The sequence below is a fragment of the Balaenoptera borealis genome (genome assembly GCF_965194805.1).
Source record: "Balaenoptera borealis genome assembly, chromosome: 8".
Taxonomy (NCBI): domain Eukaryota; kingdom Metazoa; phylum Chordata; class Mammalia; order Artiodactyla; family Balaenopteridae; genus Balaenoptera; species Balaenoptera borealis.
The window spans coordinates 75,017,328-75,042,689 of NC_138865.1; the positions used below are offsets into that span (position 1 = coordinate 75,017,328).

A 25,362-nucleotide genomic window follows, 5' to 3' on the forward strand; every position below is an offset into this window, starting at 1 on the left:
AAGAGGACTCTGAGACAGTGTCCTTTCATCTAAGTATCTATGGGTACCCGGCGCTTAGAATCCCCTAAATATTCCCTGGGTGAGTAAAAAGCATTTTAAGAACATTACAGATGCTTTTTCTTCACTAATTTTTGCCTTCTTAACTTTCTCTACAATATCTATAGATAATATTCCATTCCAACACTGACCAAAGAAAAAATAATAACTAGATCAACCAACCATCAAAGGAAAAAAATAATAACTAGATCATTTCAACATGGGAGTTTTGAAGTCCTCTTGCTTCTCACTGCAGATATTCCCTGACTTTATTGTGAACAGTAAGCAGAATTAAAACTTCTGTTTTTTTGAATTAATTGTTGAGCCAGCTGCTTCCCCAGAACCCAGAACTGCATTAGGAAATCATGATTAACTAGACTATGGCATAAGAACACAAGAATAAATTGTAGGAATGAATCCTACTATCTGGATGAACCTCGTAGCCCTCCAACTTGTGCTTCCCCACATGTGCCAGGGCCCCAGAGGCCTGTGCCAATCAAACAAGCAGATTCAAATTAAAGGATTCAAAAAAAAAAAAAGAAAGAAAGAAAAAGAAAACTGTGCATGTTCCACCCCTCCTCAATCTTTTCAGACAACTTTTACACCTTAGCACGGAATTGGGCCCTAACCTTTCAACTCATAAGGTGCCTCAATTAGCTTGAGTTTCATATGATCTTCAGAAGATAATAAAAGAAGGAAGTCAATCTCCTTAAACTGCCTGATTGCTTTTCAGTACATTTCTGTTCTTAATTTTTCACAAGCCCAATGCTAAGGTTCACAAAGTGCTTCATAAGCCAAAGCCAAGAAAAGAACTTTGTAAACAGTCTTCTGTCCTCCAGTTCAAAGCAAGAGGCAACCAGACTTCCAAATGGTAGTGGCCATTCTGGCCCCTAAAGTCAGACTGTGAAGTGTTTTGTTTCTTTCTCCATCCCGCTCTCCTCTCACACAGACACAGATGCTAATACATAGCAGGAAGGAAGGTAAAGAGATATGTATGCCCACCTGTAGCCCAGTCCTTGGATCAGCTTACTTCCCAGCCGGTCCTGGATCATTTGTATGGTTCCTTGTAAGAGGCTTTTGACTGCTGAATCTCCAACAGCTATGGCAACAATCCGTCCTGGATCCTGGTCTCTCAGGAATTTCTGAAGTCGCCTACTTTCATTGTGGTATTCATGGGTATCAAACCTCTCAATTTCCAAAATTTTGGCTGTGTCTTGGTCAATGACCCTCACATTGAGGCCCCTGGAAAAGTCCTTTTCAAAGGCATGGGAGCCAAAGGTCAAGCCTGAGGAATTCAGAGTTCTCACCAACAGCGTCCACGATGCCTTCTGTGCCCCATGTAATTCCAGTGTCCCGCCGGCTTCCACACCAATAAATTTTTTGCCAAATGTTGGCATACTTTCACCTTCATCTGACTTGCCATACAAGGCAATTGTCGCTTTGGATTTATAGCGGCAATTTTCTGCTCCAATATGAAGCGACCCACCATCCTTGATCAGGATGTAACGAGTCCTCAAAGTAATATTTCTGGATCCATCTTTATCGTCCCCAAATACAAGCAGTCCTGCAGGGAATAACACTAAGTAAGCCAACTTCTGAAACATCTTTCTGAGGTACAGAGAAATAAATTTCATCTTAAGAGGAGAAAAAAGCACTTCCGCAGCTAAGTTGGGAAAAAGAATTTACTAGAAGTCTGCTTAGAAAATTGAACCTGTTTTCAAAACATATTAAACAAAGAAATGGAGAGTTCATATCTCAACACCCTAAAAATGCCCATGTGTATGAATTTCAATCCATTCACTTTAAAAGTAAACCATTTCTAGAAAAATATCTAAGACTCTACCAATCTGAATCTCACTTTCACGTATATTAACTCTCTCATCACTGTCCATAGTTGTAACAAAGATTTAGCTATGAGAGATGACCTTCTGGAACTATTCCCTTTTCTATAAATCAAGGGTCTTGACTTGAGTGATTTCTAAGGCCCTTCCAGCTCTTGAATTCTACTGTTCTACCTTAGGAACTTTTCCTGTCTCCATGGTTAGAGTGACACCACATCCTAAAAGCTAAGAATAGTTTTCTACATACAGAACATCAAACGTTGCCCTGTAGTAAAGAGCAACCTTGCTGTTCCCATAGACAGGGACCACTACTTACCTCCATCCTTAATGACTATAGAATTCACTGTGGCATCTGAGGTCAGGCGGAACATGTCTCCCTCCTTGATAACAACTTGTTTTGCAGAATCTTGTCCTGGATCCCAGTTCCTGAGACGGGGGTTTTGATCTGGGCAATTCTCTATAAAACAATGCAACATCGATATCCCATTAACCAACAATATGCAAAAATACCTTTAGCCAAATCCGAGTACTACCATCATTTATTGCAACCTGCAAGTAATGGGCTGACATATTTTAATTTCCTTCCATAAGGATGGAAGTCCCAGCCATCCCACCAAGCAGAGATGTGTCAAATCCTTTACTTCCTCAACATATAAAAAAGGTTTCACCACAAAACCAAGTTGCCATCCTCTAGTTTGGGTCAGAGTCCACAAGGTGAAAACAGAGTTCGCCTGAACTATCTACTCTGGAAATAAATCAACAGTAAGAGGCAAAACTCTGAATTGTTCTTGGACCCACTCTAGAAAGCCGTTTTAGAAAAGAAAATATGTTCACAACACACTGGTAAATAAAAAATGGAAATTGCTAAGCAATATGTATATTAGGTCTTCCCAGGTTCCTTCCTATGCACAGTGAATCATAAAGTAGGTGATAATAGCACTTCTTTCATTCCAAAGGCAGCTGCTGATAAACATCACCATCTTCAGACATGTACATTTTCCCAGCAAAGCTGCAAGAGTCAAATGGCCAAAGAATGACTTCTCATTTTCAGAGATGAGGAAACGGCAGATTAGAGAAGCCAAACCCTAGATTACTCAGCAAGTTGAGTGATATGGAAGTTCCCCTTTAAGAAATGAGGTTTACTTTCCTTGTAGCATTTCTTTACTAGAATTAGAATTTTCCTCTTGAGGGACTTCCCTGGTGGTATAGTGGGTAACACTTCGTGCTCCCAATGCAGGGGGACCGGGTTCGATCCCTGGTAGGGGAACTAGATCTCACATGCATGCCGCAACTAAGAGTCCAGAGGCCGCAATGCCGCAACTAAGAAGTCCGCACACAACTAAGACCTGGCGCAGCTGAAATAAATAAATAAATATTTCTTGGAAAAAAATAGATGTGTATAGTGTACATAGTATGTTAGTAACGTGTAAGATATGTTAAAAAAAAAGAAATTGACTTCCCTGGTGGCGCAGTGGTTAAGAATCCACCTGCCAATGTAGGGGACATGGGTTCGAGCCCTGGTCCGGGAAGATCCCACGTGCCGCGGAGCAACTAAGCCCGTGCGCCACAACTACTGAGCCTGCGCTCTAGAGCCTGTGAGCCACAACTACTGAGCCCATGCACCACAACTACTGAAGCTCGTGTGCCACAACTACTGGAGCCCGCGGGCCTAGAGCCCGGGCTCCACAACAAGAGAAGCCACCGCAATGAGAAGCCCACGCACCACAACGAAGAGCGGCCCCCACTCGCCACAACTAGAGAAAGCCCGCGCTCAGCAACGAAGACCCAACGCAGCCAAAAATAAATAAATTAATTAATTTTTAAAAATAAAATAAAAAATAAATGGAGTGTTCAAAAAAAAAGAATTTGCCTCTTGAATAGATCATGAAGAAAACATAGAAGTATTTTGCATTGCCACAGCTATTTAATGCATGAGACATTTAGTTTCTGCTATAATTTGGAAGAAAAGAGAGGAAAAAAAATCACACCAATTTTGACCAACTAATGACCAGGTAGTTATTGAGGATCAATTTGTCCACTCTGGACTAGATAGTGTAAAATTTATAAAGTATATAATTTATAAAATTTAGAATGAGCTCACAGCCCTCAGAGCATATAACCTAGCTTGGGAGAAAAAGCCGCCATGTATGAAATAATACTGAACAATGTGGTAGCTACTTTAGATGCAAAAGAGCTCACAGAAAGGAGGGGTGGGGCTAGAGTAACTGATGCAGCTTCAATGGAGCAGATGACACTAGACATAGATCCCCAAAGGGTGGACAGTATTTAAATAAGAGGAGCATGAAGGGGAGATAAGAATACCAGTGATACAAATATCCCTTACTATCCAAGTCCATTTGGTTGCTCATTTAGAATACCAAGATATAGCCTACATTTAAACTAAGCAAAGATAAGAATGGACAGGATATGCTTGCAAATCATATGAAGGTGGAAGGTATATGTTGGGGGATAATATGAGAAAAAGTAGAGACACTGGGTACATCACAAAGATATAATTTTCTATAGGAAGAAAATTGTGATTCCTGATTTTGAACTTGCACACCACTAATGCAAGCATCTATTTCTAAGCATTCATGTTGGCTCATGCTTTCTCTGAGGTGATAATAACCACTACAGTTAAAATTAGTCCCACTAGTTAAGACCTTGGCAATTATTTCATGGAATTAGTTTTTCTCCTAGCAGTTTCATAATCATTGATATTTAATTCTGATAAATCAATGATCATCACTATTATACTAAGAATAATCCTTAAACTTTTATTCCCATCGAAGAAACAAAACACATCTTGAATTCGTTCTGACTTAATACTGAGGATTTCTTGAGGTTTTCTTCTACCTCCCTCTCTACCCATAAAACATTTAGCTGGAATGCTCCATGATATCATAAGCAAATGTAGGCCCCAAGTAACAAGCACTGTACCCAGCTACAGAAGGAAATCCCAAAGGAATCTAAGTCTCAAAAGATCTAGAGCCTACTATAATAGTTATATAATTCCTCTTAATTGTTTATAATTATTCCCCAGGAAAGCATGCTTCATTAGAAATTTTTTATCACCAAAAATTCCAGTCTGTTTTTTTCCAGTAAAGTACACTTAATGAGAAAATATATAGTCTGCAGAAAGCATCAAAAAAATAGCTTAGCTAGCCCCACCTTCTCAGCTACCCATTTGTTGAGTAGTGGATGCATTATCAAAGTTATGTAACAGCAATAACCACAGTGAGGCTGATCCTGAAATATTTCAGCATACCAGATCTTTCCACTGATATTCTGGCCTTATACTGCCAAAATGTGAAACTAAACGATGTTGATTCAAGGAACCACATCAGCAATTCAATGTCTTAGCTGGAATATGAAAACATCAATTAAAGCCACAGATTTCAGCTCTGATTTTCCATAATCTAGCATCCCTTTACTGTAGATTACTTGGAAAGAATGAATCAACAGCAGTGAATTTGGTTATTCCTCTGGAGAAAAGGGGAGAGAAAGTCAACGCTATGTGCAATGGAAAGCAATGTTGCAAGTTCTTTATGTGGTCTACTGGCTTGGCCGGCAAAGATGCTGAATGAACATCTCTCTTACTTTAGGTCATTTTCTTAGAAGTACTGACATTACCTCCCCCCCAAAACCTTAAAGGCTATAAGACCCCAAATCACCCATGAAAACTAAATAAACTAATATTTCTAAGTCTTATAACTGGTAAAATGCTTCTCAAACATTATACCCATTTAAGGAGGCACTAATTCAACAAAAATCTGTTGCAGACTATAAAAAAAAATGCAGACCAGTATGGTGCCAATCCAGTGGCCTGGTCTGCTTTTTCCACAGTGCTGAGCCCTTTGATTTTCAGAGAGACGGATAGGGTATATTATGAGGCCATTCTTCATTGGTACTATATTGAGGCTGACTGACAATAAACTTTTCAAAATCATTCAAAGTACTGCTATATTACCAACTTGAAAAGCAAAGGCCATTTAAGAAATTAAAATCTCCCTAAATGATGTTTAACTATGAAGACAAGTGTATCAGAACTTATACCTACTAATGGATGTTTTTCTTTAAGGATATACCTTGTTCCTCAAAAATATTGGAAGCTTCTCTTTTGGAACTGTCTCCCCAACTGGTTTCAAATGGCAGAACACAAATCTTATCACTTTCACTTTTTTTTCAATTAAATATACTTTATCACTGCATTTAGTAATTTTTATTACTAAAAACTTGTGCCAGTCTGAAAATCATACCTACCACAAAAGATGAAATTGTGCTACCACAGGATTTCAATAAAGACTCTTAAAATTACTATTTTGAAAAGAAATGCTCCAAGAAAGTCTTGAGTCCTGGGACAAAGTGGGAAAATGGAAAGGAAGAGCAATCCTTTAATTTTATCATTTCCAGTGGATTCCTTTAACAATTGCTCTCATTCATAAGAAGATACACCTCATATTATCTAATTATATATTAGTAAGCTAGAGCCAAGTTAAAATAACAAAAGATTTTTCAGAATTTATTCTACTATTTCCTTCCCTTCTTTCTTCTCCTAGAATGGGTTCTGTATGCACACATGCACACATACGCACTTACCATCTGGAGCATATTTTGAGGATATTCCTAAAATGACTGCAAGTGCAACAAAAAATGAAAAACTAGTAATAGCAAAGCAAATGAAAGTATTTTTGTGCCTCTTCTGCTTTCGGCTTTCTCTCTGGGCTTGTTGTTCCTCAGATGAGAAAGCAAAGGTGGCCCGGGCTTCCGGTCTGGTAGAGGTAAATTTGGCTGAAGCTTGGCTCTTTGGAGGAGGAGGGGGACGCAGTGGGACAACCTTCCCTGGAACATAGCCAGATGAGCGATGGCTGTTTCCATTCTGAGGTTGCAGGAAAGCAGGGCAGTGGCCCCTGGAATTAGTGGCATGCATGATATACTGTCACTGTGAAAAGAAAAGAAAATTAAGGCTCAGAAATGTGAGAATTGTAATGGCTTTTTTTTAGTATTGTGGTAAAATATACATAACATGAAGCTTACCGTTTTAACCATTTTTAAACGTAAAATCAGTGGCATTAAGCACATTCACAATGTTGTACAACCATTACAACCATCCATTTCCACAACATTTGCGTCATCCCAAACAGAAACTCTATAGCCATTAAGCAATAACATTCCCCCCTTCTCCCCAGTCCCTGGTAACCACTGTAATGACTTTTTGAAAATATCAAGTCAGCTTATATCCTGGTATAATAAACTATGTCAACAATCACCTTCACTAATCGTCTTCTAATGCCATGGCTCTTCCACCCTGCACATTATAATCACCCGCTAACATTAATGCCCAGTGCCACACTCCCAAAATTAAGTCAGGAGCCAAGCATCTGTATCTTTTAAATGCTCCCCAAGTGACGCTAATGAGCATCTAGGCTGAAAGCCACTGTTCTGTGGCAACTGTTCTCAATTGTGCATAAGAATCACCAGGGAATCTTGTTAAAAATGTAGATTCCCAGGCTCTCCACCCCAGTGATTCTGGCTCACTTGGTGGAAAGAGTGCCCTGGAGTTCACATTTTTAAAATGTACCTTGGTGACACTGAAGCAGGAGGTTACACCTTGAGTATCATTACTGTAAATCTCTTCAAATTGATGTTACAGTCCATGTGTCATATGAGGACCATAGGTGGCCCTAACAAGTTCCAGCAGGCAAGCATGCATGTTTAGGTGTCTAATTTTTCCCCAAAATTTATCTCCTTGTAAAGCAACTGAACTATTTTTAACCATGTTATCACTTAACAGACTGTGAATTCATTTAATGAGAAAGTCTATATTATTTCTTTAAATCCTCAAATTTTGTTTAAAAAATAGTAGCATTCAAAGATTATGGTTAAGATGATTTTTAAAAATAGCTAACATTCATAGAGCACTTACTGCCAGGCCCTGTTCTAAACACCTTACGTGTGTTAACTCATCTAATACATTTAATTTGTCATATTCATCTAACACGACAGATCTATGAGTAGGTGCCGTTATCGACACTTTACATATGAGAAAACTGAGGACTACAAAAGTTGATTCGCTAGTTTACAGAGAACCAGGACTTGAACCCTAGAATTCTGAATCTAGAGTTCAGGCTCTTAACAGTTACACTCATGTGTCTTCCAAAACAATTGAGAGGCAATAATTTCAAAGAATCAGTTCTGCAAGGGTATAACTAGAACTGTGTTGAGTCTGAAAGGGCACCTTAATATTCTCAGAACTTCTTCATGCAGAAGTTTACCAGACTCTACATGATTCTTTCTTATTTAAGAGAAGCTGACATACACACAAAATGGCAGTCCTTTTTACTTTCTATATTCTTTATAGTAAGCATTTACCAGTTTTCAAATAAAAGAATAAGTTTTGAATGAAACCTTACTCTGTAACTTTGCCAAGTTAAAGAAAGAGAGGGAGGCTAGGAGGTAGGGAGAGAGAAAAAGAGAAAGAATGGAAGGAGGGAAGGAAGGAAAGAAGGAAGGAAGGAAGGAAGGGAGGAAGGGAGGGAGGGAAAGAAGCGCTGTCATTTAATGTTCTTATTTCAGCAACTGTGGATAAATAAGAAACATGATGTTCATTACTTCCCTTCCTTAACAACTGCAGCATCTCAGAGTCACCTGACTTCATTCAATACTCTTATAATTAATCCCCCTCACCTTCTGCCAAAACAACAAAAAAGGGTACTTCCAAACTACTCTAAACTACAGCAAATCCATTAAACACAAAATGTGGCCATTAAAGAAGCCATAAATAAGTGTTCCCAGGACCCAAACGACCTGGAAATTAATGGGGACAGAAAGGGAATCTAATCAGGAATTGATGCTGATTTTACATGGGGCAAAGAACATTCTCAGAGTGTGTCTGTCAAAAACACTTGCTTTGTGGGGTTTGATTTCTGAACAAAAGTAATTATTTAGATGAAGCTTAAGCTCTATGACAAAGGGAGAACAACATGATCAAAGGTGCTGTTAAAGAAACTGCTGTATGTGTCAAGCAGCAGACCAAAATAATAGATACATCCTGCTGGAACAAATGAGAGAGTATGACAAAGACCCCTTTATGATCATCTATTAACGAAGAAAGGACTAAACTAGATACTCTTGAGTGCCAGGCTCACCAGGGTGAGAGGGGAATCAGACTATAATCTCCTCTGAAAGGGAGTGGAAATCTTTTGTTTGAAGCTGAAATCACTTGATACTTGATTGTTTCAGGGTGAGAAAGGTTGTTATTACTTAACAGCCTGGAGGCCCCTTTTGTGGGAGATAATGTCTCCAGATGTACCCAAAACAACAGAAAAAAAGGCAGTGAGAGCCTAAATGAAGTCACCATCCCACTGGGAAAAATATTTCTCTTCACATTCACAAAATGGTATCCTAACATGAAAATTCAGATGGTGTCTGCCACAAACTAACATGATCAATAAATCAAAAATAATCATGGTATGTTTTCCCCAGGACCCTTCTGCAAAACTGTATATATATTTTTCTATATATTATGAGTCCATTAGCTCTATTTTACTGAAAAACATGTAAATACATAAGCAACAAATACAATCATTATTTTCCTAAGTAACACATTATTGAAACTATGTTAGAATAAATTTACAAGAAAATAATAATATGCAGATTTTCCTCGCAATTTATTACAATTTTTTAGTAAGACACAAATACATTGCTTTAGGATTTCACTTTACATTTATGAGCTTGCTTTAGTAGTATTATAAATCAATTACTTTAAAATATATTGATTGCTAGCTAGATTTCAATTATTAATGGGGAAAAATTGTCATTTCACTCATTCAATAAGCAATTGCGAGCTCTTACTGTCATTAGAGAATTGTGGTAGGGACTATGGGGGAAAAAGATAAAAGATATGGGCTTCCCTGGTGGCGCAGTGGTTAAGAGTCTGCCTGCCAATGCAGGGGACACGGGTTCGTGCCCCGGTCCCGGAAGATCCCACATGCCACGGAGCGGCTAGGCCCGTGAGTCACAACTGCTGAGCCTGCGCATCTGGAGCCTGTGCTCCGCAACGGGAGAGGCCCGCGCACCGCGATGAAGAGTGGCCCCCGCTCACTGCAACTAGAGAAAGCCCTCGCACAGAAACGAAGACCCAACACAGCCATAAATAAATAAATAAATAAATTTAAAAATGGTCCACATCAAAAAAAAAAAAAAAAAAGATAAAAGATATACAGCATCCCCAAGAAATGCAATTCCTAAATTCAATTTTATTATTTAGTTATTTTTAATTATTCCAAGTATTTATTTTAACAGTATTTGTGTCAATGAAATAGTATAAAAAGTTAAACAATATTACACAGAGTCCTAAATTCAATTTTAAATCACTTGCTTGAAGGAAGAGTGAAATTGACCAAGGAAATATCATGAAATACTGTGATAGGTTTCCAGGCTGCTCAGTCCATAAGGTTGTTATTACTGGTAGCATTAGTTTGAACATTAGTTTATGTTCCCAAGAACAACGGAGAAACCTAATAGAGGAAAGAGGATGAAGAGTTTCCCCTGGCTTGCAAGCTTTATTCAACGCTAGCATTAGGTGTCATTTTAAAATTTTTACTACAGATGGAAGTTTTTACTTACTATACTGTTAATTTGTTTATATCACCTGTCATTTTTAAAAGGGCTGTATTTCTAGTGGAAAGTACATAGTATACAGAAGGAACACACCAGTATTTTAAGATATATTTTAAGAGTTATTTTGGACTGTGCTAAACCCCTAAACACAGACAAACAATCCAAAATGAGGAATAACCCAAGTCATTCATATCAAATTTGGAAATACACTCTACAAAGCTTTTGGAGCATAATTTTTGGTATTTAGATGTTCCTTAGAAGAATTATCTTGTGAGTATTTATTTCCTGGATGATTAAAAACCTAGTAGCCCAAAAGCCTTGGTAATAATTAATTTAAAAATAAAATCACGCAATTAAAAATTTGCACCAGGAATTTAGGCAAAATTTAAAGTAGATAATGAAAGAAATTACTAAAAGTACGAAAAAATCATATCAACTTAAAGATATGCAAATGCTGAAAAAAGGGGTAGCGTTCAAAACCTAGTACTTTTGTCAAATTCTCAGTTGCCCTCACAAAAAAAAATACCTTAAAAATTTGCGGTTATTTTAAATAAAATTCTTCTCTTGGATAAAAAGAGTGTATAAACTCAAACAGTAACTGTGGGAGGGGCTTACAGTTGGTAAGAGTATTCAATTAATTAATTTGATTATAAATTACAATAATCACAGAAAGTAATTTATTTTGAAATTTCAACAACATTAAAGGAGATCATAGTTGGGGTTTTCTGACCTATTAAAAAGGGGCATGATTTTAAGAAAACTGAGATAGTCTCCTGTAAAGTTTTCAAATACTGTGCTATTTCATCCATGAAGGCTTCTCAGGATTCCACAATAAGTTCCCTGCCTGTTCTTCCCTGTACTCCATTTAAAACTCTTATTGAATCACCTTGCTTTCTGCCTTATGTTTCAGTTAATGTAAGTACGTGTCCATCTCCTGCAGTTGACCAAAAGCCTCTTGAGAGCAGGGACAACACCTTACTCTTCTTGGTATTCTCACAGGAACTTACACCCAGTAGGAACTCAGTAAGTGCTTACTGAACTTAGAACTTACTGTTTTCCTCTCTCTCTCTCTCTCTCTCTCTCTCTCTCTCACACACACACACACACACACAGACTGGAATTTCCCATTTACTCCTTTTTCAACATCCTTGAGGCTCTGGGAAATTTGTCTAATTTCCATATTAGTTGCCCTAATTTGGGAAAAATTGAGAACATTTACTACTTCAAGCAAAAAAGTCAACGCATTAATTTTTACAAAATGCTAATATGCAATCTAGTGGGTGACTAAAAGGGTATTATTAACAACTGCAAATAGAAATTCTAAAGATAAAGAACATCAAACCATCTAGATAAGTTCAACTTTTCACAATATTTGTAAGTTTTAACCACACATTATGAAATGCAGTAGGTACTTAGGAAAAAGGAAATGTTCCATTCCACTTTATATCGTTATGCTGACAGCAAATAAATGCTATGATCAAAGGAAAAGTCTTCCCAATACAGAGAGAGCGGCAATTAATTCAAAACTCCTAAGAACTCTTTAAAAGGGCTGAGTTTTCATTTTCTTTCTACTGCTGAGCTACTAATACAGAAGGCCAATTGCCTACCACAAGTGCTTATCACTTACACAGTGGTTGAAGACACTTGCCCTATAGTGCAAAATCATCCAGCCCCTCCAACCCAACGTAGGGGTGTCCCACAGCCCACTGCTGTGCCATGCATATTGGCCCCATCATACTGAACACCTAATGAAAATGCAATACTTTTGACTCATTTAAGTTCTTTTAAATCCTGCCTACACTTGGTATAAAAACTTATTTTTGAATGGAAAATTCAGGCTTGTAGGAACAGTCAAGAAACTGGCATGATCTCCTCAAGTTTATCTTTCTTTGATGAAGGACATAATTCTTGAAACAGTATCCAACCTAAAGGTCAGTTCCACAAATTAGTCTACTTTCTGAGAGTTTCAGTACAACTGGCCAAAACCTGGCTAAGGAAACTTTTCCTTTTATTAAGATCTTAGTAGGTCTTTGTAACACACTGGTATGCTCAGTCACAGCAAAAATAAAGGTAAATTATGTCAGGAAAGAGAGGTGTTTGTGAATTATCATGAAAACAAATGATAATTTTGTTTATAATTACTAGTAATCATGACCTAACAAAATTCTTAACCAGCTCCTAATGGCCTTGAACTTTCAATTAACGGTTCTAACTTCCAATCTCCTATTTTTAAGAGAAGGACAAGAGAGAATAACATCAAGGTGATTTTCAGGTTTGGGTTTTTTTTGTGTGTGGGGCGGGGGAGTAGGAGGTAGGATGTTTCATCTAGTTTTGTTTTAGATTCAGATTATGTCTGTAGTTGATAAACAATGAGCTCAACAACTCAATCATTCAAAACTATTCAGTAAGAAACAAACTTAGCAAAGTTGACTTTTAGGATCTTTAATTTCACAAACTGTCAAATATTTAAGTGTGATCAATATTCTCATATAAAGATTTTCAAATGCAAAGGAAAAAACAAAGAGAGTTTCGGAGAAGGGGAATTCTCTTATACATAGTTTAGCAGAATATAGTTTATTACATATTCTATTCCCAGACCAAACAAGATAAAACACATTTTTCTACAACAATGACTGCAAAGGAATTCAGCATAAATGCTAGGTCTATTCCTATAGCTATTTGAGAGAAAATAGACAGATGGTGGGAAAAAAAATAAGTTCACTTTCATTCAGAGATCTGCTTGGTTTTGTGTAACCAGACTCCCAAAGAAATGAATACTCTGAGACTTCTAAACAGGACAGTGCCTTCACACTGTCACATTCACACATTCTCCATTATTACCAAGCACTTGTCATAGCCCTTCTGTCTCTGTCCTTCAACTCTCCAAATCAGGATGAGTCACTAGCACCTGCAACTGTCTGGCACATTCCCAAGAAATAAGACACTTTGCAGAGTTAGTTTACCTGCATTGATTTCTGCTCATTTTACTAAGCTGATCACACCGAGGCCAATGCTCAGAAATGCAAGGGGAATGCACCAACCCTGAATCATAAACAGCTCCCTATGAAGTGAAAGGATAAGGTACTGAGACACTTTAATTCTAATCTTCTACCTTCTTTTCTCCACTTGGTCAATTTAGACACATATGATGAATGATATGCTCAAAAGTTAACCTACTATTATATATAAACACCAATATGCACCTGACTTCCAGTTTGGTACCATATATTGTTCACATTATCTCCCCCCTCAAAAGGAAATAACTCTCTCAATACACACTAACTCTGTTAAACCACAATACCGAGAAATCACAAGGAATATTTCAAACATATAGTCCTAAAAAGACTAAATTTACTAAAAAGAAAATTTTTCCCACTAAGCATTTGAGTTGGAATAATTATTATTTAAAGTTAGAAGACATTTTTTTCCCTGCTTAGAAATTCACTTTTCATCTAATCTATACTCTCTTTGCTAGAAAACTATAGTCAGGAAACAGTAAATCCCTGGAAAACAAAAATTAACTACAAATACCAAGAGTTTGCTTTCGTGGAAAACAACGAAACAATATATGCTCATGGGTCTGTATTTAAGGATTTCAGATTAGCAAATTAGCTACAATTTCACTGAAGTGTATATATCCTTGGCAGATTCTATTGGAATCTCCTGTTAAAATATGGTCCCTCAAAACAGAGTCTTTATTTATATCTAATGCCCAAAGTAAACCCAGTGAACACTTTCGCACTTTAAAGTAAGTGACCTTTAAGAAATAGTTTAATTCATTATTTTACCCCTCTCATTTATGCAAGGTATAGGAGGCAGATGTCTGATTTTTCTGCCACCAAATATACTCATTAATCCTGTCTTTTTTCATATCTGTTAGCCTGTCCGTGAAAAGCAATGCTTGACCCTAAAGCCAAGATGGCTGATAGCGCGAAAAGACTGGAGAACATTATCCCGGGAAACAAAAGAGAAACAAAAGGGGCAAAAATACAGATCTACAGACCAAGGCGGGTAGAAAGGGTGACAACTGAACAATATCTCTCATTCCTCATCCAATCAAAAACAAAATTTTTAAAAAAGAGCAAAGTACGTAGGCCTCTGGGTAGAAGTAAAGAACTAAAGGATAAGCAAAACTAGAGGATGATTGCTCTTCAACTTGGAAAATTGGAGAGAGAAGGAGAGGGTCATGTTACCTACCAGTTCTCTGCTCTTCACGTCTGTTTCCTTTCTTCCGACTATTATTCCTCAGATTCCTTTTTCTCCTTAATTCTTTCTACTGAAAGCTGTTCTTTTTTCTCCCCTCCCTCTCAAGGGTCTTTAGACCATCCCCCTTCGCCCTTTTTCCCCACTGGCTGGGAGGACACAGCAGAGAGACTCCCAACCTGCTGACAGTGACGGATGGCTGTGCAGAGGCACACAATGGCGGACGCAGGCATGTCATCAGCCTTGCAGCTGGCCTTCGAAAGAAAGAACCAAAGCCTAAGTCTGACCTGAGGGAGGCTGATTTAATTAAGGTCATAGCAAAGGGCAGAGCTGCCTGTGGGCTGCATTCTCTGCCGAGTGCCAGGGACAAAGCTTTAAGATGCTTCTCCAGAAGAAAAATTCAAGAAAGTCATGTTGGTAGAATGTTGAAAGGTGGGGAAAACAGAAAAGACAACAGAGATGTGTTTGATAAATAAGTATAGGTGTACCAAAAGTTTATGATCCAGTGATATACAGACATCAAAATGCAGTGACAGTAGAAAACATATACCAAGTATGTTTTGACATGCCTTTCAAACTAAGAAACATCCCAGATGAATAATGAGATGCCCAGACTGAAGTGATCCAGGCTACTCAATCCAACATCAAAGCAAAGTTTCTATTAATGGCAGGGGCAGGATCAGAATCCAAATGTATATATATTTTTAAACCTACAACACATAGTCTATTTTTCATACAGTATATTTAAGAGAAAAGCCTTACCAAACAGGGAATGCATTCAGGTTTGGGGATTGCTTATGAGACAAGGATTTTGCTAGATGATTGGGACCCAGTGGTGCAAAAAATATACATGATCTCTACCTTCAAGAAGCGCATAGCCTAGCGTTGGGGGGGGGGGGGGGGTGTGTCAGCTGATGACACAGGTAAACAAGTAATTACAATATATGTTGAGGCAAAGACACTGGGCTGGGGTGTCTAAAGGGGTGATAGCCTGATTTTATTAAATCCCAAACTTACTTACCCAAATGTATACCATCAGACTACTACTAATACCTTCCTTTGCATGTGTGAACTAAAATCTACCACTGAACTCTGCCCCTAAAATGACAACACACTGCCCAACAATAACCAATATAGGGAGAAAACAACAAACTCATGATGTCTTTCGTAGGCTCCAGAAGGCTGGCTGGCAGGTGTCACCTGCAGATGAGTTCCTGAGTTCCTGGCCAAAATACAAAAAAAAACAGTCCCTGTCTTCCTAGGGCTTGTGAAACCTAGGCCTACCATAGGGACCATATTACACGCCTTCCACAGTCTCCTTGACATTTGTCAAATTCAGGGGTACCAGAGAGTCAAAAGGCAGGACCCCCAGTGAACGAGCAATTACTCAGCACCGGAGCAGAGGCTGGACTTTGCATGGCTGAACAGGGATAGAATACTGCCAGCAGGAGCAGGACAGGTAAACAGGGGCTGAGTAATGAGCTCAAGTGATGAGGACAAGCACAAACAGGGAGCAAGAAGAAATGCTTTAAGGCTAAAGCCAAGTTCAGACGACATGGTAACCAGGCAGCTGGGGAAGGTTATCCATGAACTGACCATATACTGTGAAGGGGGGCCATATGGTAAGGACAGGCACTTGGGCAAGCAGCAACCAATATCCATCAAAAGATGTCATTAATCATGTGGATAAGACGATTTATCTCTCATTTGGCCTTTTCACCTATACCTTCATACACAGCCCACTTGCTACCAAATTGCTAGCTTCTCAACATTACTAGCACTTCATTCTGTCTGAGTACATGGCATTGGATGGTTGGGGAATGGCTATCACCAAGCACCTATTGAACAATTAAAGCCATATCTTTTGCATTAATGAAGTATAATATTTTCTAAATCTTCATACAACGTTGACTTTATAGTGGTGGCACTGGTAGTATTAAAAAGAATGGTATGTGTGGGGGTTTTTTTTTAGCCACAATTTTTTAAAAAATGACTCATTTTTCTCATTTCTTCTGTAACCGGAATCAGGCATTTGTCCTTGTGCTAAACTTAATCTTTCCAATTCCTTAAATGTTAATAATGAATTTTCCAACCTCATTGTGTGTTAAAAAACAAACAAACAAACAAACAAAAAACCTCACTCATTCTTCAGGGAAGTGAGTCACCACTAGCAGAGACCATTATGATAAGAGAAGGCTTGTAGTCTCCAAGCACAAGCCAGTAATTAGGCAAGAGCCCCCAAATCAATAATAATTTCACTCTTCGGAGAGACTTAGTAATCAGACACGACACCTAGTTTGTGGTGAATATGCATATGTTTTAAGATACTAACATCAAACTCAGAGTCAATGAGGACAATTCTTTTCTCAGTTGCTCAATATGGATTGTCTTAAACTGCAAACTTTTCAGGCAAAAACAATGTTCCAGTCGCACTTCTATGCAATGTTAAAGTCATTTTAAAAATACATTAAAGCTAAGACCGCCACAAGCTCTCCTAGGCAAACTTTTCATAATATAGAATCTCATCGAACGCTGCCAAAGTTTTACTTATTGTCCAAACTAAGATGAAGCCCTGATAAAGTAAATAAAGTGAAAGGTTTATCACTTGTCACCATGTAATGAAAATAAATATCTTGTTACAAGTCTGGTTAGTCTAATAATAACAATTTCAGAGCAGATTTGCCTACTAGATCAAAGGACTGATTTGCTGGGAGATAGCAATTCTGAGTTTTAAGTCATACACAGCTTTGAGTCTGTTTCACTTTTTGTAAAGAGACATTTTAATAAAGACCCTATGCCTCACACATCTTCGTATCATTCACAGCGACTTGCACAGTGCCTTGTACATCTTGGGAATGTAACAAAATATTTGCTGGGCATAGTTTCTAACAACCAGCATTAAAGGCTTCCCAAAGCAAGTACAGGAAAAACAAAAGAACATGCAAACCTATTTCAAAACACAAATCTGAGTAAAGTTTCTTACTCAGAAGAACTTGCTTCTTTTAAAAAATGTGCACTTCGACAGTATTTTAAATTAGTAGACTATTTATAGAAAATGCAAGTAAAGTTAACATTACTTTTACACTTAGTTCCTTATCTGATAAATTTATTACAAGTAGCTTCACCCCACTCTGTGCACCATATCATATCTAGATTCTCCCAAACAAAACAGAAGGTATAGTGTCTGCCTTAAACTTGGGCACAGTGGGTTTCTAAGCCCGAATGCAAATTATTTCACTATTAAAACATTAAAATAACTAAATGGCTAACAAAACCAAAGAGTAACAAATTAGAGTATACTGGAGAAAAAAAAAATGCTGGCTGGAAATAGGGACAAAGGGGTTCTTGTCCCTGCTCAGCCATTACTTTACTACATGACCTTACCTAATTAGTTAGCCTCTCTGGGTCTCAACTTCCTCATTTTAATATTATTTTTGAGGCCCATTTAAACTGCATGCTAAGATTCAGCATGTGTAACTGTCCTGCGAACTGATTTATAGTCATACCACCCTTCCCCCAAAAAGTCACATTTAACACGGCAGTTTTAAATATCTGAGTATGGATTTCTATCAAAGGCAATTTATTAAAATGTCAGATGAGCTTAAGTCCATTTCAAGCAGAGAATTAAGGCAAGTGTATTAAATAAAGCAAGTACTGCTTACAGATTCAAGTTTCACCTAGACAGCAGCTGTTGCTATTGAGAGCACAGCCTTTCTTTATATAAATAGTATAGTTGAAAATTACACCTCTATACAAATGGAGAAAACTATTAAGGGTGATTTTCATGGTCTCAAAAATGTAGATGTATAGTTTTTCTTGTCCTTTCTTCTCCCTTTTCTATATTCATTTTGTTAGGATCAAGACAAACAGAAGGACTAGCCTGACTTGGGAGGGAGGGAGGAGAGTGCGGAAGTTACAGTACAGACCCAGACAAGCCCCTCTCAATTGATGTACTGTACTAGACAGCCCATCCTTCTAATTAGTGTTCACAACCCAAACGCGATGGAAAGATTTCCTATGGCTGAGATGAAGATGCCTGAACAAGTGAGACTCACCATATGACAACAGCTGAAGACTTGCACTCAAGATGGGATTCAGCACACTCAGGAAAGGGCCAATAAAATAGAAATCTGTGACTGAGACCAATTAGACTAAGTTATAAACTGTATCTATTTACAGCTTTTAAAAAGAACATATTTTGAAAGTACCAAACAGCATTAGCTTGTAATGGTAAATTACAATGGTAAATTAAATCAAAGTTAATCCTCAAAGAATTCCATAAAGTTATTTTACAGATGAAGAAACAATATGTGAAGAATTTGGGGATCTGCCCAATAAGCAAATGGTTAACAATTGTCAGAGCTCTGTTTTAAACTCAATTCTGACTTCAAGTCCTCCAATCTTTAAATTTATTTATTTATTTATTTTTGGCTGTGTTGGGTCTTCGTTTCTGTGTGAGGGCTTTCTCTAGTTGCGGCAAGCGGGGGCCACTCTTCATCACGGTGCGCGGGCCTCCCACCATCGCGGCCCCTCTTGTTGCGGAGCACAGGCTCCAGACGCGCAGGCTCAGCAGCTGTGGCCCACGGGCCCAGTCGCTCCGCGGCATGTGGGATCCTCCCAGACCAGGGCTCGAACCCGTGTCCCCTGCATTGGCAGGCAGACTCTCAACCACTGCGCCACCAGGGAAGCCCCAAGTCCTCCAATCTTTACATTTCAAAATGGTACCTCTAACACCAGTTTTCAGCCCCTACTATTATGTCTGATTTAGTAAATTTTATTTTTCACTAAATTGCTTCCCCCTCCCATTCCCAATCTGATCCTCCTCTGGGTTCTTAAAGCATTCTATGCATAATTCTCCAAACACCTACTGGGCTTTCTAATTGTTCATTTCCTTTTGTACCTGAATAGACTCATTTCTTCAACAGCAGAGATTGTTTTATCTTTCTTTATACATGGAAGCCACCAGGTTATCTTTGCTCCTTGTATTTTGTGGGGTCTTTTTTTTGGCCTCGAGGCATGTGGGACCTTAGTTCCCTGACCAAGGATCGAACCCGCGCCCCCAGCATTGGCAGCAAGGGTCTTAACCACTGGACCCCCAGGGAAGTCCCTATCTTTGCTCCTTGTGACCTCTCGAATTTCAACCACTTCATCCAACTCCCTCTCCCTACCAAAAAGAACACTCCACAAAGAGAGTGGGCAGATTGCTTCCAGAAAGCCTGACACACAATAGGTGATTGATAATTGTTAGCTGAAGGGATGGTGGGTGGGTGGATGATGCAATACTCATAAATATTTTACAGCACTTTACAAGGTACACATTTATATACAGCATCCCATGTGAGTCTAAAACTGTTAATTTGACAATGATAATTTAAATTTTCTCTTTCTGACATATGGTTCATCATTCTCAATTTCAGAAACTTGCCCAGAGGCACATAGCTAGTAAGTAGTAACTTTTCAAATTCAGAAACGGCCCACAAGACTACCTTACTCTCTGCTTTGTTTCCTCTTCATTTCCAAGATAGCTGTTTGAGAACAGGCTTGATATGTCTATTAGAACATGAATGAGGTGTTGCCCCATTCTGGTTTCCTGTTGTGAAAGTTTCCTGACTTTTGAAAATTTGAGGGGTTATAGGCCAAATCAAGAAAAGAGACTTTATGGGACTTCCCTGGTGGCGCAGTGGTTAAGAATCTGCCTGCCAATGCAGGGGACACGGGTTAGAGCCCTGGTCCAGGAAGATCCCACATGCCGCAGAGCAACTAAGCCCGTGCGCCACAACTACTGAGCCTGTGCTCTAGAGCCCGTGCTCCGCAACAAGAGAAGCCACCGCAATGAGAAGCCCGCACACCATAACGAAGAATAGCCCCCACTCGCCTAGACCCCCTCGCCCCAACTAGAGAAAGTCCGCGTGCAGCAACCAAGACCCAATGCAGCCAAAATTAATAAATAAATAAACAAAAAAAACCCCAATAATCCTTAAAAAAAAAAAAGAGAGACTTTTACTCAGACAATTAGCTGTGACAAAGGAAATCTAAACAAGTACCATGTAAGAATTTACTGATTCAATTTTCCTGTCCACACACACACACACACAGTTCCCAATCCTCACCTTGCTTGCTCATTCAGACTGTAAAAGGGAAACAGGTGATGACTCAGAATTCACTTCTAACCTTACTTTTCTGGGCCTGTAAACACATTCAGATAAGACAGCATCAGGTGGACTGAACTGAAAACCACAAGACAAGACTTCCAGTTACACACACACACACACACACACACACACACACACAGATCCTGTAGTGCAGGTACACAGAAAATTGAGGAGTGGTTTTAATGTAAAGGATAGAGCACCAAAATGTGCTACCCAATGTTTACTAAGCAGAGGAAGTGCACTATCTTCTGCTTTGCCCAGAAATGCAAACTCAAAAGAACCCTTTGCATAGCTAATCAAAGACACAACCAAAGTATGATGCCCAGACCAATTTTGAAAATAGCAAGTTTCCTTCAAGGGTCAAACAAACATTAATAGCTCTTTTCTAGACAACCAAAGAACCATAAGGCTAAATATTTTAAATGTATTTGTTTTTATTTTATTTTTTTAACATCTTTATTGGAGTATAATTGCTTTACAATGTTGTGTTAGTTTCTGCTGTACAACAAAGTGAATCAGCTATACATGTACATATATCCTTATGTCTCCTCCCTCTTGTGTCTCCCTCCCTCCCTCCCTATCCCACCCCTCTAGGTGGTCACAAGGCACGGAGCTGATCTCCCAGTGCGAGGCAACGGCTTCCCACTAGCTATCTATTTTACATTTGGTAGTGTATATATGTCAATTCTACTTTCACACTTCGTCCCAGCTTACCCTTCCCCCTGCCAGTGTCCTCAAGTGCATTCTCTACCTCTGCGTCTTTATTTCTGCCCTGCCCCTAGGTTCATCAGAACCTAAATGTATTTGTTTTTAAAACAGAGACATTTCCAACAGGTAAGCCTGGCTGCTTTGAGGACTCAGTTCACACTCAGCTCAGGTGAAACCTCCCTACATCCCCCTTCCTCTAAATTCTTCTCACTTTGTACTGGGAAGAGCTCACGAAGATAGTATCTGCACACCCTCAACACGTGCAATTATGCAACATCGCATCACAGTCACACTGAAACAAGGGGAGTGAACACAAGCCAGTGAGTGGCTCCTGTGCGGAATGAAAGTTCTTAAAATTATTAAGCACTCTATCCTTAACCCTTACTGCTGATGAAAGGAGACATATATCAAAGTCTGTTTTCCTAACCTAATGCGGAGAATTTAAGTGAGCGGCTTCCGCTCCACGGGAAATCTGGGGACACAAATCAACCCTCAGCAGAGAGCATCCAGGAACGTCAGAACCTTGGTTTTATTACAAGGGGTGTAGCAACCAGCATTAACCGCAGCACTTAGGGGTCCTCACAGAGCCGGACCCCCCTGCTTTGCCAAGACCTCCCAACTTTGCAGAGGAAAGCTGGAAGTGGGGGCCAGTGCTAAGCCTTTCCCCAGCTTTAAAGAAAGCTGCAAGAGATCTTAAAGAGTCGCCTTACCTTAACTAAAAGAAACTGGGGTGGGAGACTGGGGGGTGGGGGGAGCACCAACCCAGGGTAATAAAGAGACAAAGATCACCCCAAACGCGTACGCGCGCGCTCACTGAAGCCGAAACTGCAATGCACATTCCACCAACCTTTCACTGTAGTCGGCTTCCTGTGGGGTTTATTCCCCCAAGCCAGCCCTCTCCAGAAAGTTTAAGACTGTTCACACCGACTTTCAAAGGTCCATTGTTTGCTTCCCCGTAAAAGCAATGAAAAGAGCGAGGAAGAGAAAGAAATCAAGATGTGGTTCCCAAAGACCCTTTCTTATGGACAGGACTTACTCGGGGGAGTCTTGTTACTCCTAATCCAAAGAGGAGAAAGGCGGCGCGCGGGGGGAGGGCGGGAGGGTGCTGTGGGAGGCGGGAGGATTCTGCCGTTTCAATAGAAATGCCCCAATGCCTGACTGCCGGGAGCCGGGAAGAAGCGGAGGACCATGGTCCGCGTCCTGGCAGTGGCCCCCAGCGGGCAGCAAGGGAGGCAGGGCGGAGGGGTGGGGGTGCTGGTGACCCCGTTGCTTCTTACCTTCCCCTCCCCCGCTTAGCGTCGGCTAATTCAGGTGCCTACACAGCAGTCCAAAGAGACAGAGCCGAGCTCCTGGCGTCCCCTGGTCTGGATCGTCCCTCCATGGTCAGGGAGCCCCTCCAGCCCCGGCCCGCCGCCGCTGCCGCTTTTACGCAACTGGCAGCCGCAGCCTCTGCCTGGAGGTGAAACTCTCCTCCCGGGAATGACGCGCACTTCCCTCCGCCTCCGCCTCCTCCTCCTCCAGTCCCGAGCCTCAGGGGCAAGGGCCTCGGCTCGCTCTCTCCGGAGCAGCTGCTCCGCCGTCTCCGTTCCTTCCCCTCCGAGAGGAAGAGAAGGAGAATCGTGGCCCGGGCGGCTCGGGCCGAAGCGTCCGCGCGACAATGAAGAGGGGGCGGCCGCGCGGGGCAAAGCGGGGTTCCGGGAGTCCCGCCTGTCCCTGGTCGGCGGGCGCCGCGGCTCGCTTGGGTCGCGCTCAGCCTCCGCCGCCCAGACAAGCAACCCGGCTCTGCGGGGCCGAGGGCTGCTGATTGGGCGCTCGGGCAGGCGAGACGAAGAAGGCGGGGGGAGAGGAGGAGCCTGCGGCCGGAGGAGGCGGTGACCGCGCAGGGCTCCTCCCGCTGCCCCAGCTCAGTGCGAGCTGCGAACGCCGGCGCTCAGCGCCTCTCGCTGCGGCGCCCAGGAACAGCACCTGACTGCCCGGTTGCCGGAGCAGGCCCCCCAGGCAGCGCCCCACGCTGCGGCACCCATCAACTCCAGGTTGAGCCTAACCCTGAGCCCCCATAACCTCCCAGCTGAGCTTGACTCTGTACCTTCATCACTTCCCGGCTGAGCCTGACACTGCGCCCCCCATCACTCCAAGGCTGACCTGGACATTATACCCCTATCACCTCCCGGGGGAGCCTGACTTTGCGCCCCAACATCTCACGGCTGAGCTGGACATGCCCCTTCATCGCTCCTGGCTGAGCCAAACTGTGCCCCAGCATCCCCAAAGGGACTTCCACAACTCCCGAAATTTTCCTCTGCGTTCGGCCACCGCATCACGGCTGCCCCCACCTGGCCAATCACCGGCGCTGGTTTCTTAGCCTTTCCGGGAGAACAGCCTGCTCTCGACTCAGGACAGCTCCTCCGGCAGCGTAGAGCGGTCCCAGCATCCTGCTCTCAAGCCAGAATAAATATACCTACGTCTCCCCACGCCCCCTGCCCGCGCCACTCTGGAGTGGCTGCCACTTGCAGGAGTGGCGCTGCAGGCCACTCCCCCGCCCACCCCAACTCCGATGTACCTCTCCATGGACACCCACACTAGGGCTGGAATAGCCTGGCCGCCACCACAGCTGGAGCTGCTCTCACCGAGGCAAAGCTTGGCTCCCGCTGAGGGCGCGGCCGGGGTTTTATCACTCAGGCCTATGAGGTCCCGGGCTAGTGACAGCAGCAGGACTGCCAAATCCAGGCTGTCGCCATCCGCCACTTAATCCGGAATTGGAAGTTTTCCCGCTAGAGAGCTCTTTCAGGGAATACTGTACAGACAGATTGTTCAGTTTTCAGGGTTGCTCTTTTCTTTTTTCTCCACCCTTTTCATAAAAACTCAGTCCTGTAACCATGACTCACCCAGCAGGCGGGAAGGGGAATTCTCTATTTCGAGGGTTTTGGTTCAGGACTTTGCTGGAGTCAGTGTTTCTAAATCTTGGCTGATAAAATTCCTCTGGGGCACTTTGAAAATTTTAGATTCCCAAACCTCGCACCACCTACGGAATTAGAGGTGCTGGGAATATGCAAGTTTGAGAAACAGTGCTAGAGTGCATCCCGGAATTAAATAGAACCTTGGAAAGATGCCTCTAAAATAGCAACACGGTCTAGTGCTGAGACCTTAAAGAAACCACCCAACTCTGGGAGCCACTGTCCCCTCTGGGAGAGAGAGAAAGGTTCTTAAAATAAGGCAGATGGTTTTGAACCACAAACTGGGGGGAACAAAGGACTATTTTAGTAATCTAAAGGTGAGATGTCCAGGACCATGCCTTGTAAGGACAGGACAGGAACTGTGTGACCCTGTGTGGTAGGCTAAAAAATAGTCCCCCTAAGATATCAGATCTTAATCACTAGAACCTGGAAATGTCCCCTTACAGAGAAACAGGGCCTATGCAGATTAAATTAAGGATCTTGAGTTGAGGAGATTTTCCTGGGTTTTCAGGGTGGCCCTAGCTGCAATCACATGTACCCTTATAAAAGGAAGGCAGAGAGGAAAAGGCAATGTGTCCAGGAAGGCAGGGATTGGAGTGATGCAGTCAAGGAATGCCAGCAGCCACCAGAAGCTGGAAGAGGCAAGAAAGGATTCTCCCCTAGAGCCTCCAGAGAGACAGCAGTCCTGCTCACACCTTGATTTCAGACTTCTGGCCTCCAGGAGCCTCAGAGAATAAATTTCTCCTGTCTTAAGCCACCAAGTCTGTGGTAATGTGTTAGAGCAGCCAGAGGAAACAAATATACCCTGTGACCTGTGCAGTGCCAACTTTATGTTAAAATGCCCATTTT

General features: G+C 41.2%; 1 protein-coding gene across 6 annotated transcripts in view; it reads right to left on the reverse strand.

Annotated features, from left to right (window-relative positions):
* Positions 1 to 23,990, reverse strand: part of CEMIP2 (cell migration inducing hyaluronidase 2) — a 78,294-nt gene extending 54,304 nt beyond the window's left edge. Inside the window, exons 1-5 of one of the 6 annotated variants that reach the window (XM_082401366.1) lie at positions 22,840 to 23,356; positions 20,813 to 20,888; positions 6,477 to 6,819; positions 2,194 to 2,334; positions 1,039 to 1,600 (exon numbers count right to left, since the gene is read on the reverse strand). In XM_082401366.1, coding sequence (XP_082257492.1) covers positions 1,039 to 1,600; positions 2,194 to 2,334; positions 6,477 to 6,807 — 1,034 coding nt within the window. In that variant the 5' untranslated portion in view covers positions 6,808 to 6,819; positions 20,813 to 20,888; positions 22,840 to 23,356. The other 5 variants (XR_014247277.1, XM_082401367.1, XM_082401365.1 and 2 more) reach the window with 5 other exon arrangements.
* Positions 23,991 to 25,362: the final 1,372 nt, after the last annotated feature.